The sequence below is a fragment of the Astatotilapia calliptera genome, chromosome 9, assembly GCF_900246225.1.
Source record: "Astatotilapia calliptera chromosome 9, fAstCal1.2, whole genome shotgun sequence".
Taxonomy (NCBI): Eukaryota; Metazoa; Chordata; class Actinopteri; order Cichliformes; family Cichlidae; genus Astatotilapia; species Astatotilapia calliptera.
The window spans coordinates 34636728-34650491 of NC_039310.1; the positions used below are offsets into that span (position 1 = coordinate 34636728).

At 42.6% G+C, this 13764-nt stretch overlaps 1 protein-coding gene across 12 annotated transcripts in view; it reads left to right on the plus strand.

Moving 5' to 3' along the window:
* Window positions 1-13764, plus strand: part of LOC113029692 (LIM zinc-binding domain-containing Nebulette) — a 127723-nt gene that overhangs the window by 79159 nt on the left and 34800 nt on the right. For 9 of the 12 annotated variants that reach the window (XM_026180667.1, XM_026180668.1, XM_026180669.1 and 6 more), the window contains 17 exons: window positions 100-210; window positions 317-424; window positions 1312-1422; window positions 3982-4092; window positions 4864-4974; window positions 5079-5189; window positions 5275-5385; window positions 5473-5583; window positions 5760-5867; window positions 7072-7182; window positions 7909-8019; window positions 8700-8810; window positions 8915-9025; window positions 9111-9221; window positions 9311-9421; window positions 9598-9705; window positions 10345-10455. The exons of 2 other annotated variants lie outside the window; for them this stretch is intronic. In XM_026180667.1, coding sequence (XP_026036452.1) covers window positions 100-210; window positions 317-424; window positions 1312-1422; window positions 3982-4092; window positions 4864-4974; window positions 5079-5189; window positions 5275-5385; window positions 5473-5583; window positions 5760-5867; window positions 7072-7182; window positions 7909-8019; window positions 8700-8810; window positions 8915-9025; window positions 9111-9221; window positions 9311-9421; window positions 9598-9705; window positions 10345-10455 — 1878 coding nt within the window. The remainder of the gene's footprint in view (window positions 1-99; window positions 211-316; window positions 425-1311; window positions 1423-3981; window positions 4093-4863; window positions 4975-5078; window positions 5190-5274; window positions 5386-5472; window positions 5584-5759; window positions 5868-7071; window positions 7183-7908; window positions 8020-8699; window positions 8811-8914; window positions 9026-9110; window positions 9222-9310; window positions 9422-9597; window positions 9706-10344; window positions 10456-13764) is intronic. One more of the 12 variants, XM_026180670.1, reaches the window with a different exon arrangement.

The window sequence follows — 13764 nt, forward strand, 5'->3', positions numbered from 1 at the left end:
GAGTTATGAAATTGAGGATGGGGGCAACGCTGAGCCTCGAGAAAGCAAAGTGTTTTATTGCACATTAACAGAGATGTGTTTGTTTGGTTTGTGGTGCAGGTGAAATACAAGGAGGGCTGTAAGAAGGAAATGTCCTCCTCACTCTTCCACCTCATGCCTGAAACACCAGAGATGCAGTTTGCCAAGCAGATGTCGGAGATCCAGAGCGTGGTGCGGCTCTGTTCTCTCTCATCACACACTGATATCTTCCATTCTCCTGTGCATTTCAATGTTCCCTTATTTCTGTTCATTGATTTGTGTTTATTCCTCTTTGAAGGCAAAGTACAAACAGGACAAAGAGGATCTGCCCAACACTTTGTACTCGCTCCTGCCCGAAACTCTGGAGACTCAGTTTGTTAAAGAGATGGCTGAGACACACAGCGAGGTGGGAGCTCCGAGCTTACTGACCTGCAGCACTCATCATGACTTTAAAGATTTTTCTCCTTGGAGTGAATCCTCTTGAATGTCTGAAATATCAGGGTGAGATAAGGATGAGATTTGCACACCTTGCTGAGACTGACTGAAGTCTAAAAGCAGGAGACCAAAGCTGACGAGTTGAACTAAATCTTTATTTGGGCTCAAGCCATCAAACTGCAGGAGTACAAAGAGACAAAGACCGAAGAGAAGACAGGACTATTTATACACAAAGAGTAATCAGGGAAGTTAAAAAATGAGACAAGTGAGACACAGATGGTTACAATCAGACTAAAAAAGGAAATACCAACAGCAGATCTTTTTCTAATGGCTGTATTTATTAAGTCATTGTAGAAATTTATGGCACAACGGATTGAAAATAGGGCAAAAAAAGTTTTTTAAGCATGTACGAAAAACATATCAAAGACTAGTATAGTATGTGTGCAATCAGAGTCCGAGCTGAGGCAGGCCTGCAGCGTGTTGGACAGCTCAGCCATAAGTCTCAGTTTAAACCCATTAAACTTTTGTATTTATCAGGTAATAACGATCATCAGCATCCAGTAGAAGTAAATTAGAAAACAGTAAATGAAGTCCAACAGAATTCAATCAGCTCTGTCCGTTTTCCCACATTCATGTCATGTCTTAGCTACACAAGGTCAAACAGCTCATCCTATTGGATGCAGCTGGTGATGTCACAGTAGTTGCTACGTCACCTCCCAGTCGCCTGCAGAGCTGATAACGCTGCTCAGTGAAGGATGAGATATTTCCAGTCATGAGTAGCTGGGAAACAGTTTGAGGCAGGATGAAGTTGTGAGAGTGTGATTCTGTGGGGATTTAAAGTGTGTGTTTGTTTGACAGGTGAAGTACAAGCAGGCAGGTAAGCAGCACGCGGCGTCGTCTCTTTACTCCAAACTGCCCGAAACTCTGGAGACCAAACGCGTCAAAGAAGTGACTGAACTGCAGAGTGAAGTGAGTGAATCCTGCTGTGTGTGGTACCATCGCTCTACCTCAGTCTGCTTTTCCATTATTTCACACTTTTCAAGTTTAGGTTGGAGAAAGCGTTACTTCTAAGTGTTGCAGAGGTAGTTTGGGTGAAAAACACTTATTCGTTTTATTGCACTGTAAGATTACATCAAGTGCAGTTCCATATATAGCACAAAACAACAGGCAGCAACCCAAAGTGTGTTCCAGTTAGGGGAGAATATATCACCAGTCCAAGTATAGGAAATTATAAGCACAAAATAAAAAAGCCACATACACATGATTCATGTCCACAGACCAACTGAGGCCTTTACATGCTCTTCGTGTAGCTGCGTGCGATCTCATCAGGTACTCCAGGTTCCTCACATAGACAAAGACGTGTCAAGGTTAGTTGGTGATTCTGTCTCTCTGTGTATCCCATCCTGTGACACCTGGGATACTCCAGGATAGATGGGTGGAAGTGAAGCTAAGGAAAAAACACTGAATAAATATGGTTGGAATATCGTAAATAAGAAAATTATTACGTTAAACAAATCTACAAGTAAAAAACATACACTTGATACAAACCGTGAGGCACCTCAGGCTTGACTGGAAGCAGGAACTGATTTAAAGTTGTCAGCTGTTTGACTTTATGTGGGATGACAGATTAATCCAGAGCCAGGAGGCAAGAACAGAGGAGACCTGTCACCCTCAGTTTTTAGGTTAGAGGGGGGGGCACTGAGGGAAACTGCTGAGGATGACTCCAGTGAACTGGCAGCAAAATGTGGAGTTACTCGATCTGCAACATACAGCTGAGCTGATCCAAAAAATAAAATGTAAATAAATCCTGATTCCACAGCTAACCAGTGCAGCTGAGCTAAAACTGAAGTGATGTGTCGTCTTTTCTCTGGACCGATTAAAAGCCAAGTAGCTGCCTTTTGAACCAAAGAGTCGGACAAACCAAATGTACTCCAGGCTGGAAGTCACAGCAGCATCAACTACAGTTTGCTTAAGATATAAAAGCTGTTTTAATTTATCAGTCTGGTAAAAGCTGCCCTCCGTACGCAAGAACTGTAAGGTTTTCATTTATCGTTCAAACTGGATATCTGTTGTACAGTGTCCTTGGGTGCTTTGAAAGGCGCTATTTAAATAAAATGTATTATCATTATTATTATTATTATTATTCACACTTAGCAGAGCTAATGTTGTTTGAGCTCAGGCTCCAAAACTGCCATTTCCACTATAATTTAATACAAATACGTTGGGTTTTCACCCAAATGTAGAAGGTCACATGTGACAAGTAGATAAAACTGAGTGTCGTCAGCATAATGGTGAACATGGTGTTTTTGGTTGATGTGTATAGAAGAAAGAACCTAAAACATTTATAATAGTCTCTGAGAGATGAACTGAAACTGAAAACCAGCTTTGTGAAAGAAATCATGGATCGAGATGTATCTCTTATGTCATCTCTGTTATTATCTGTTTCCAGTAAGCAGCAGAGTAAAATGCAGCTGAACTGATGCTTAAAGACTTTTCAGAGGAATTTTAAAAGCAGCACAGAAACAGCTGTGAAGTGATCTGTTTGTGCCAGTTGTAAAACAGGAAAGTTGGCAGGTAACCCAGCGAGCCCCTTTTTAAATGCAAATCAAGATGATGCTTTTTCTTTCCAATCATTTCTGGCACAGCTGTAAACAGCTGTTATCTGCTGGGAGCCAGTGAGGAGTTCAGCTGTTGCCTGAGATGAAGATTTCTTGCAGTGTTTTGTTGTTTGTTTATATTACATCTGCTGAGGACGTCGTTCTGTCTGTGAACACGAAACCTTCTGAACTCCTGGAAACTTTGTCTGGGTCATGTTAACAATCCATTAACATTTGCCTTAAATCCACCAACGTCTTCAAGGTCAGCTGAAGGATTTATTGGTAGAAAACTGAGGAGCAAAAGGCTGTGCTGTATGTGCCAACATACAGAAAGCACTGTTTTAAAATATCATGTCACATTTGACCTCTGACCTCTCCCTCAAGCTCGATAGATTTATCTGAAGGTCAAATTGATATTAATGCTATTTTAAACTATATTTCTTGCTGCCTTTGCTTTGGCTGAAGCTCAGCAGGTAGAGCACGTGGTCTACTAATAGGAAGGTCGGTGAGTCGATCCTTGACTGCATCCTTGGGCAAGATATTAACCCCAAGTTGCTCCGATGCATCCATCCGATTATGAATGTGTGTGAATGTTTGATAGAAAGCAGTTAAGCAAAGGAAACAAAGTGTTTATATGAATGAGGCATGTTGTATAAAGTGCTCTGGGTTCTCCATACTTGTTATCAATATTAGCCATCACTCACACCTACATAATGTTTGTGTAATCAAAGTAAACTTTTGTTTTGTTGCCCTAATCTTATTTTTACTGCTTTACAAGTTACATTTAAAGAGAATAAAGAAAATATATTTGTATGAATATATAAAAAGTACAAAACTCCTCCCTTAAAAGTAAATCCTGCGCAGACTGAGCTGCCTGCGATTGCTCACCTCAGCGTGTCTCTTGTTTACTTGAATTCTTTGTCTCCAACAGAAAAAGTACAAAGATGAAGGGAGGAAGGAGATGATGTCGCCTCTGTACGCTCAGCTGCCTGAAACCACAGAGACCCACTTTGCCCGGGAGATGAGTGAAATACTGAGCGAGGTACAGTTCTGCTGCTATGATGCATTAAGGATTACAAAGAACAGAAAGTGTAGTAAGTAAGGCCACAGCATTAAAAGCAGCTGCCTGATCTTGCCCCACAAAAGCTTTCACTGTTCAGGGCTTGGATGTGGGACCTCCAGTGTTTTGACTTCACCTGTTCTTAAGGTGCTTGGAGGAAAACACGGGAAGGTGGCATTACATTTTCCCGTTACTGTTCCCGCCGATGTTGGATTGGATTTGTATCTGCAGGATTTAGAGGCCAGGTTTACACTTTGCGCTTGTCACATTCACGTCAAAGTAACATCTGCATGAATGCCAGGGAGTCCTGCTTTTTAAGACCAGGAAAGTCACACTGATACCAGCTGTTTGCTGTGATTTCTGTTTGCAATAACGCAACTGCTGGTTGAGCAACTCCGACATTTCAAGGCTGAAGAGCCGTAAGATCTCTGAGACTGTCTGTATGCAACATGTCATATACAGAATATGTAATAAAGGACTGAAGGATTGTGTCTGAGTCCAGCTGTGAGCGTTAGCTGGAAGAGAAGAAAAAGTGATCCTTATATCATTTCCATCTCTGTGAAACTGCTGCCTCCAATTACTGAGCTCATCTCACAGAAGGATGAAAACAGTTCAGATAAGTTTTGTAGTGGATCCTGTAGGAAATCCCTCTGATTCCGCTCATCTGCACGTTTGCTTTGTCTTGGTTGGTGTAATATCTGCTGAGAGACAGGAGACCAGCGTCTGATGCCACGTCTTTGTCTTCATTTCTAGAACAAATATAAGGAAAGTGGGAAGAAGAGCCAGCGTGTCAGTGTGTATTCACAGCTGCCACAGACCAATGAAATCCAGTTTGCCAAAGCTGTATCTGAAATACAGAGTGAGGTACGGGAACATCGTGTGTTTAAGATCTGTTTAAAGGTCAAACCTCAGTCACAGCGTTTACATTCGATGCCTTTATTTATTATTTTCCTCTCTTTGTTTTTCAGAGCAAATATAAAGAAGCAGGGAAGAAGGAAGCGTCCAGCTCTCTGTACTCGAAGCTGCCCGAGACTCTGGAGACTCAGCACGCCAAAGAGGTGGCACAGCTGCAGAGTCAGGTACTCACATCACAGACAAGAGAGAAAACACAAGCAAATGTTCCTCTGCAGTTTGAATTCTGCCTGTTGTTTGGTGTCTTTGTAGGTGAAGTATAAACAGGACGGTAAGAAGGAGGTGAGCAGCTCTCTGTATCATCAGCTACCTGCAACCACAGAGACACAGCTGGCCAAAGAGCTGAGAGACATCTGCAGTGAGGTGAGAAACACAGAGACACAGTCTGAATGTGAAAGTGTCCCTGCTGTGTGTCAGCTGTTTAAAGTCAGTGTGTGTGTGTGTGTGCAGGTGAAGTACAAAGAGGAGGGTAAGAAGGAGATCAGTAAGAACTTGTACTCGCTGCTCCCAGAGACGGCAGAGACACAGTTCGCCAAACAGATGTCAGAAATACAGAGTGAGGTGAGGACCCTGAACGCACCACAGGTGTATAGTTTCATCAGATCTCAGAGGATCTGTGTCTGTAAGAAATCTACAGTTTGCAGCACTAATTCTATTATTGGTATTATAGTAAAAAAAAAACTGTTTTTAAGTTTTTCGTGTAGGATTAAAAACATTTTTCATTCTTTTGTTTGAAGGCAAACTACAAGAAGGACAAAGAGGATCTGCCCAACACTTTGTACTCACTGCTGCCTGAAACTCTGCAGACTCAGTTTGTTAAAGAGATGGCTGAGACGCACAGCGAGGTGGGAACTGTTTTAGTGATCATCACTGTCCTGCCATTTTTGGACAAAGCGTTGTTACAGACAATATTTGGGTTTGAAGCCTGCAGGGTGTGTCCGACTATCAAGTACTGAAGTAGCACTGCATTGTGCAGAGACCTTATAAAGCAGGGAGACAACACTCGAAGATCCCAGAATAAACAGCCTTGAGAGAATTCTGAAACTTCAAACACTTGGAGTAAGAATAAAGTCCAAATTCAGATATTCTCAAATAATTCAAAATTCCCAAAACAATGAAAATTCCCAAACGCATAAATACTGAATGGACTGCGTTTATTGTTTTCTACGTGAAGCTGGTCTTTTCTCTATTTTAGGCCATCTAAGCATTGATGAAATGAGGCTGCTTTTGTCAGCTCTATAACACGGAGCTCCTGTTTTTCCAGCTCTGTCATCCGTGCATCCTGGCACTTTGGATCAGTTCTGCATTTCCAGTCTGTCACAGCTCACATGTCACTCAGTTGTTGTCAGTGAACTTCTATATACAGGTGTTATCCAAAAAGTAGCTCATAAGTCTTGATAAATATGTCCGTGTCCGAGAGTTTGGAGTGATGTCACATCTACGTTTAGATGCTTCCAGCACTCTGCTGTGTTTCTAAGGTCATATCAACACGTCCTGTTCTGGATTTATTAAGTCAAACTGGAAATTTAGGACACGAAACATTAACAACAGAAGACCAATAAACATTTTTAGCGTGTTGGAAAACACATCAGAGACTGATACGGTCCTTCAATGGCAGCAGCGAGAGTGGGCGCTGCTGTGGACGCAGTCCTGCAGCGTGTTGGACAGCTCAGATACTCTGACCTTAAACCTGTTAAACAGCTTTACATTAATAAGCTCCAGCCGCAGCACACGGGTGCAAATAAACTTACAACAGTAAATAAACTCCAACAGAATTCAATCAGCTCTGTCCGATTCCCCACATTCATGGCATGTCTAAGCTGCACAGGGTCAAACAGGGCATGAAGCTGAAATCCTATTGGATAGAAGCAGGTGGTGATGTCACAGAGTGGTTACTAAATTAACTACCAGTCGCCTGCAGAGCTGATAACACTGCTCAGTGAAGGATGAGATATTTCCAGTCATGAGTTGCTGGGAAACAGTTTGAGGCAGGATGAAGTTGTGAAAGTGTGATTCTGTGGGGATTTAAAGTGTGTGTTTGTTTGACAGGTGAAGTACAAGCAGGCAGGTAAGCAGCACGCAGCGTCGTCTCTTTACTCCAAACTGCCCGAAACTCTGGAGACCAAACGCGTCAAAGAAGTGACTGAACTGCAGAGTGAAGTGAGTGAATCCTGCTGTGTGTTTCCTGCTCCTCACGCTTCATTTGGCTTTTATTTATTCAGGGTTGGAGATGTGAGACTGTGTGATTACACACAGAACAGTGCATGTACAGTGTTTAACACTAAGCAGCAGGAGCTGACCTACAGCGCCTCCAGTTGATTAGATACCATCAAGTACAGGAATCTAAACACAACGAACCAGAGTCACGTAAACACACAGCAGGTAGAACAGTTACACAGATGTTAAAAACAGAATTAAAATGAAAACTGCGAATGAAGAAGAGAACAATTAGCTGCACAGTGGTGCAACGCCTCTGCACAAAGTATCTGTGGTTTAAATCCACCAGGCATCTGGACCTGTCTGTGTGGCTTCTCTCCACACAGGCGACACCTCATCCAACACTTCTTTCACACAAAGCTGGTTGCAGTTTCAGTTTAGTGAATCAAGTCCCGCATGGAGGCGAATCACCACTGTCCAAAGTGTTTCTGTTATTACTGTGAAGTGTTGGCTTTATGTTAGTACAGCGAGCTAAAGAAACTCAGCAGGTGACCCGACGAGCTTCTTTTAAATGCAGGTCAAGATAGTGTTTTTTTTTTTCTTTCCAATCATTTCTGGAACAGCTGTAAACAGCTGTTATCTGCTGGGACTCAGTGGAGTTTATTCTTGTTCGCAGAGATGAAAAGTTTTTGTTTCTTTTTCTTTACTTGAATTCTTTGTTTCCAACAGAAAAAGTACAAAGATGAAGGGAGGAAGGAGATGATGTCGCCTCTGTACGCTCAGCTCCCTGAAACCACAGAGACCCACTTTGCCCGGGAGATGAGTGAAATACTGAGCGAGGTACAGTTCTGCTGCAGATCTTTAATCTTCTATACGAGACTTCTTAATGTGATGTTCAGAGACTTTTTTTGTTTCTACAAAATCCATTAAGCATTAGAAAGAATAGAGAGCATGTACAAGTGAGCAACAGCATTAAACCACCTGCCTGATATTGTGTAGATCCCCAGATAGGTGTTCAGGACTCCGGGGACCTCTGGGGGTGTCCTGTGGGGGCTTGATGTTTTGAGTAGAGGTCTCTGGCATAACTGCACCTACTTCCAAGGTGCTTGGAGAAAATTACAGGGGCGTTGGCAGTTTGCAGGGCCTGTGAGCAACTCCAAACATTTCAAAGCTGAAGAGCCGTAAGATCTCTGAGACTGTCTGTATGCAACATGTCATATACAGAATATGTAATAAAGGACTGAAGGATTGTGTCTGAGTCCAGCTGTGAGCGTTAGCTGGAAGTGAAGAGAAGAGAAAGTGATCCTTATATCATTTCCATCTCTGGGAAACTGCTGCCTCCAATTACTGAGTTCATCTCACAGAAGGATGAAAACAGTTCAGATAAGTTTTGTAGTGGATCCTGTAGGAAATCCCTCTGATTCCGCTCATCTGCACGTTTGCTTTGTCTTGGTTGGTGTAATATCTGCTGAGAGACAGGAGACCAGCGTCTGATGCCACGTCTTTGTCTTCATTTCTAGAACAAATATAAGGAAAGTGGGAAGAAGAGCCAGAGTGTCAGTGTGTATTCACAGCTGCCACAGACCAACGAAATGCAGTTTGCCAAAGCTGTATCTGAAATACAGAGTGAGGTACGGGAACATCGTGTGTTTAAGATCTGTTTAAAGGTCAAACCTCAGTCACAGCGTTTACATTCGATGCCTTTATTTATTATTTTCCTCTCTTTGTTTTGCAGAGCAAATATAAAGAAGCAGGGAAGAAGGAAGCGTCCAGCTCTCTGTACTCGAAGCTGCCCGAGACTCTGGAGACTCAGCACGCCAAAGAGGTGGCACAGCTGCAGAGTCAGGTACTCACATCACAGACAAGAGAAAAAACACAAGCAAATGTTCCTCTGCAGTTTGAATTCTGCCTGTTGTTTGGTGTCTTTGTAGGTGAAGTATAAACAGGACGGTAAGAAGGAGGTGAGCAGCTCTCTGTATCATCAGCTACCTGCAACCACAGAGACACAGCTGGCCAAAGAGCTGAGAGACATCTGCAGTGAGGTGAGAAACACAGAGACACAGTCTGAATGTGAAAGTGTCCCTGCTGTGTGTCAACTGTTTAAAGTCAGTGTGTGTGTGTGTGTGTGCAGGTGAAGTACAAAGAGGAGGGTAAGAAGGAGATCAGTAAGAACTTGTACTCGCTGCTCCCAGAGACGGCAGAGACACAGTTCGCCAAACAGATGTCAGAAATACAGAGTGAGGTGAGGACCCTGAACGCACCACACAGGTGTATAGTTTCATCAGATCTCAGAGGATCTGTGTCTGTAAGAAATCTACAGTTTGCAGCACTAATTCTATTATTGGTATTATAGTAAAAAATAAGTGTTTTTAAGTTTTTCGTGTAGGATTAAAACATTTTTCATTCTTTTGTTTGAAGGCAAACTACAAGAAGGACAAAGAGGATCTGCCCAACACTTTGTACTCGCTGCTGCCTGAAACTCTGCAGACTCAGTTTGTTAAAGAGATGGCTGAGACGCACAGCGAGGTGGGAACTGTTTTCGTGTTGTTACAGACAATATTTGGGTTTTAAACAAACAGTCAAAGTAACATCAGGTAAAGAAAATTGTGGTACAGGTATAAATTCCAGGTTAAAAAATCCTGTGGTGCAGCATGGTGGTGGAGTGGTTAGCACCACCCAGAGAGTTCCTGCAGAGTTTGAATATTCTCCCACAGAAGGATAGAGAGGCGTGGCCGTATCTGAGACGTTATCAGCCTGCAGGGAGCGTACGACTGTCAATGCAAAGCCCTTAGAGTCTAAAATATGTGTGCCCGTCTCAGACACTCCATCAGGCTAACACAGGGCAGATAAACTGGCTGCTGTTGTCTATTCTGGTCTTGTTATCAGTGTTATCACATTCAGAGCTCCTGGGTGCCTTTCTGTGCTCCCCCTTCTTTGCTGCAACATATTCAGACTGATTTTATTCTCTTTGAAGAACACAAGAAACATCCAGTTCTTCCTGTTTACCTGGTGTTAGTCCATATCCAGTGCATACAGAGAAAATAAGCACAATATTAGTCTGAAAAGGTGACACTAAAAGCTTTTTGCAACAGCACATCTTCTCCCATAATGCTGTCCGAGACAGAATGTAAAAACTGTGATAATGAACGTAACATTTTCCTGCAGGTTAAATACAAAGAAGCAGGGAAGAAGGAGGCCAGCAGCTCTCTGTATCACCAGCTCCCTGAGACTCTGGAGACGCAGCACGTTAAAGAGGTTACTGAGCTGCAGAGCGAGGTACACACATCCATTATTCACATTTACTTATCCACTTTTCATGAAGTGGAATATTAGAGCACCAAAACATTAGAGAGCTATTCCCTTCTTTCCATGTAAAATCTAATATTTAGTTTGAGTTTGTCAGAGCTGGCCGGTGTGACCATCGTCTCTGTTTGCTGGCAGCTGTAAAGATGTGTTTAAGGACGACTGCGTGAACGTTTTTTCCTGTAAAGTCAGGTCTATGAGAACGTTGTGTCTTCGCTGCTGTCTTGCATTTTTTAAGCCGAGACACTGAGTGCAGCGTTACTCCTCAAATATTTAATAAATGAGTCATATTTTGCACTTTGAAGACGCTCAGCTGAATGTCTGGGATATTTCCAATGCTGTTTGTAACAGTGAGAACTTGTCTGCATGATGTCACTGAGGAACAGAAGTCTTTGTAAAGAAACTCAGATATTCAGCAGAAAAACAACAAGTTAGAACTGAGAGTCTGTAAACAGCAGAGTTTATGATTAATTCTCTGGTTTGGAGGTTAGATCTCTGTAATCACTGCTGAATTTGTTTTCATTTCATAGTATAGCAAGTAAGTTCAGTCAGACGCTCAGCCAAAGCCCATCTTCAAACTTTTAGAGTGAATCTTTGAACTGCTGTGGTGCAGGTGTGGTGCAGTCCTGCAGGACAGTGACTGATGAAGGGGAATAACAAGAGGAAGGTGTCATTGCAGCCAGAGCAGAGTTTGTACTCAGGAAGTCAAACAGAGGGAGGAGATTCTTCCAGAAGATATTCCCCTTTTCCGGGGTTGTTAAGATAGAAGTGGAGAACATACTGGGATGAGATCATGGACTGTATATAAAAGATGGACATACAGTGGGGCAAAAAAGTATTTAGTCAGCCACTGATTGTGCGAGTTCCCCCACCTAAAATGATGACAGAGGTCAGTAATTTGCACCAGAGGTACACTTCAACTGTGACAGACAGAATGTGAAAAAAAATCCATGAATCCACATGGTAGGATTTGTAAAGAATTTATTCGTAAATCAGGGTGGAAAATAAGTATTTGGTCAATAACAAAAATACAACTCAATACTTTGTAACATAACCTTTGTTGGCAATAACAGAGGTCAAACGTTTACTATAGGTCTTTACCAGGTTTGCACACACAGTAGCTGGTATTTTGGCCCATTCCTCCATGCAGATCTTCTCGAGAGCAGTGATGTTTTGGGGCTGTCGCCGAGCAACACGGACTTTCAACTCCCGCCACAGATTTTCTATGGGGTTGAGGTCTGGAGACTGGCTAGGCCACTCCAGGACTTTCAAATGCTTCTTACGGAGCCACTCCTTTGTTGCCCGGGCGGTGTGTTTTGGATCATTGTCATGTTGGAAGACCCAGCCTGGTTTCATCTTCAAAGTTCTCACTGATGGAAGGAGGTTTTGGCTCAAAATCTCACGATACATGGCCCCATTCATTCTGTCCTTAACACGGATCAGTCGTCCTGTCCCCTTGGCAGAAAAACAGCCCCATAGCATGATGTTTCCACCCCCATGCTTCACAGTAGGTATGGTGTTCTTGGGATGCAACTCAGTATTCTTCGTCCTCCAAACACGACGAGCCACTATGATGTCACCCAGTGACTGAAGCCTCAGCATTAGTGTTTTGGCTCCCACAGTGTTATTTTTTGGTTAACAAAAGTGCTTATATCTAAATAGCAGGATGGGCTGCTAAGTAATTAACTGACACTACAAAGTTAGCAAGCTAGCCGTACAGGTGCATTGCACAGATAGAGATACCTGCTAGTTACTGCTAACATCCAAATAAACTGAACCACATCCATATTATTTATCAGATAATTGCATGAAAAAGCCCCAAAAGGCTCCAGTTCAGTGATTCCACACAGCCGAGGTGAGGGCTCATAGACAGCTTGCAGCTACGCATCTGTCAGCCAGAGCATCCTGTAACACGACATAACTTTCAGTACTCATAAAGTTTAAACAAGTGAGTTAAAAACCCTCAACAGCTGCGTCTGTTTCTGCTGTAAAATGAACATTTCTTATGACTGACTCGTTTATAGAGCCAGCTTCAATTAATAATAATAATAATAATAATAATAATAGATTGCATTTATTTAGCGCTTTTCGAGACCCTCAAAGCACTTTACAATTCCACTGTTCATTCACTCTCACATTCACACACTGGTGGAGGCAGCTACAGTCGTAGCCACAGCTGCTCTGGGGCAGACTGACAGAAGCGAGGCTGCCATACCGCGCCATCGGCCCCTCTGGCCATCACCAGTAGGTCGTAGGTGAAGTGTCTTGCCCAAGGACACAACGAACAAGATAGACAGAGCTGAGGATCAAACCGGCAACCTTCCGGTTACAAGATGAGCTGGTCACTAGAGGAACTGCAGGTTTTTGGCAAAGGTGACTTCATGTTATGTTGTTGTCTTTCTGTTATTGGAGTTTTCTGTCTATTTGTCACTAGTTTGAAACGTTCTTTATAGTAGTTTCTATAATTTAATTGAAGTTTTTTTAATCAGCAACAAGTCACAACAACGTTGGCCTCGGGGCACTTTATTCTGAAAGGTAAAGATCCGACAGTATTGTGGAGAGAACCCCAGCAATCAAGTGACCCCTTGTGAGCAGGCACATTGTGATTGTGGGAGAGAAAAAGTCCCTTTGAAGGGAAAGATCCTGTGAGTGACGAGAAAGAGAAAAGAAGAGCAACAGGTGGATACTTACCTACATGTACTTTCTGCAGTGAATAGAGCTGCATGGGCATAACCAATAAAGGACTTTAATCTTTATCTTATTGCACACATTGTAATATTATCATTATGAATCACTCAGTATGCCCCCCTCTGGTGCTGCACTTTATTTGTTTTATTTAGATTCTGAATAATGCACAGCTGCTTCTTTTGTTTCCAACAAATGAACAGGTTGCATTTTATTTTAGTCGAGTTCAGTTTCCTGAGTCACGCTGTAACGTTTAGAGCTGTGCAGCAATAAAGCTGTCATCCTTAAATTAAAGGGCCTTTGTTTTATTATCTCTGGATCATAAAGCTGTGTTTGTGATGCAGGCAGGATCCAACATCAGCAGCTCTGTAGGACCTGACGTGAAACAGTTTTTACAAACAGCGCAGAGGTCAGTTCTGTGTAAATGAAGCATTTCCATAAAACTGAGACACCAGCTGCTGCTGCTGTTACTCATCTGTTCAATCTGAGACCAGCGAGCATGTCACAGAAAACTGACATTGAACAATAAAAAGAAACTAGAAAGCGAAAATTTCAGAACAAATTTTAAGTGTGCCTATGCCGTTGCCAATGAGTGTA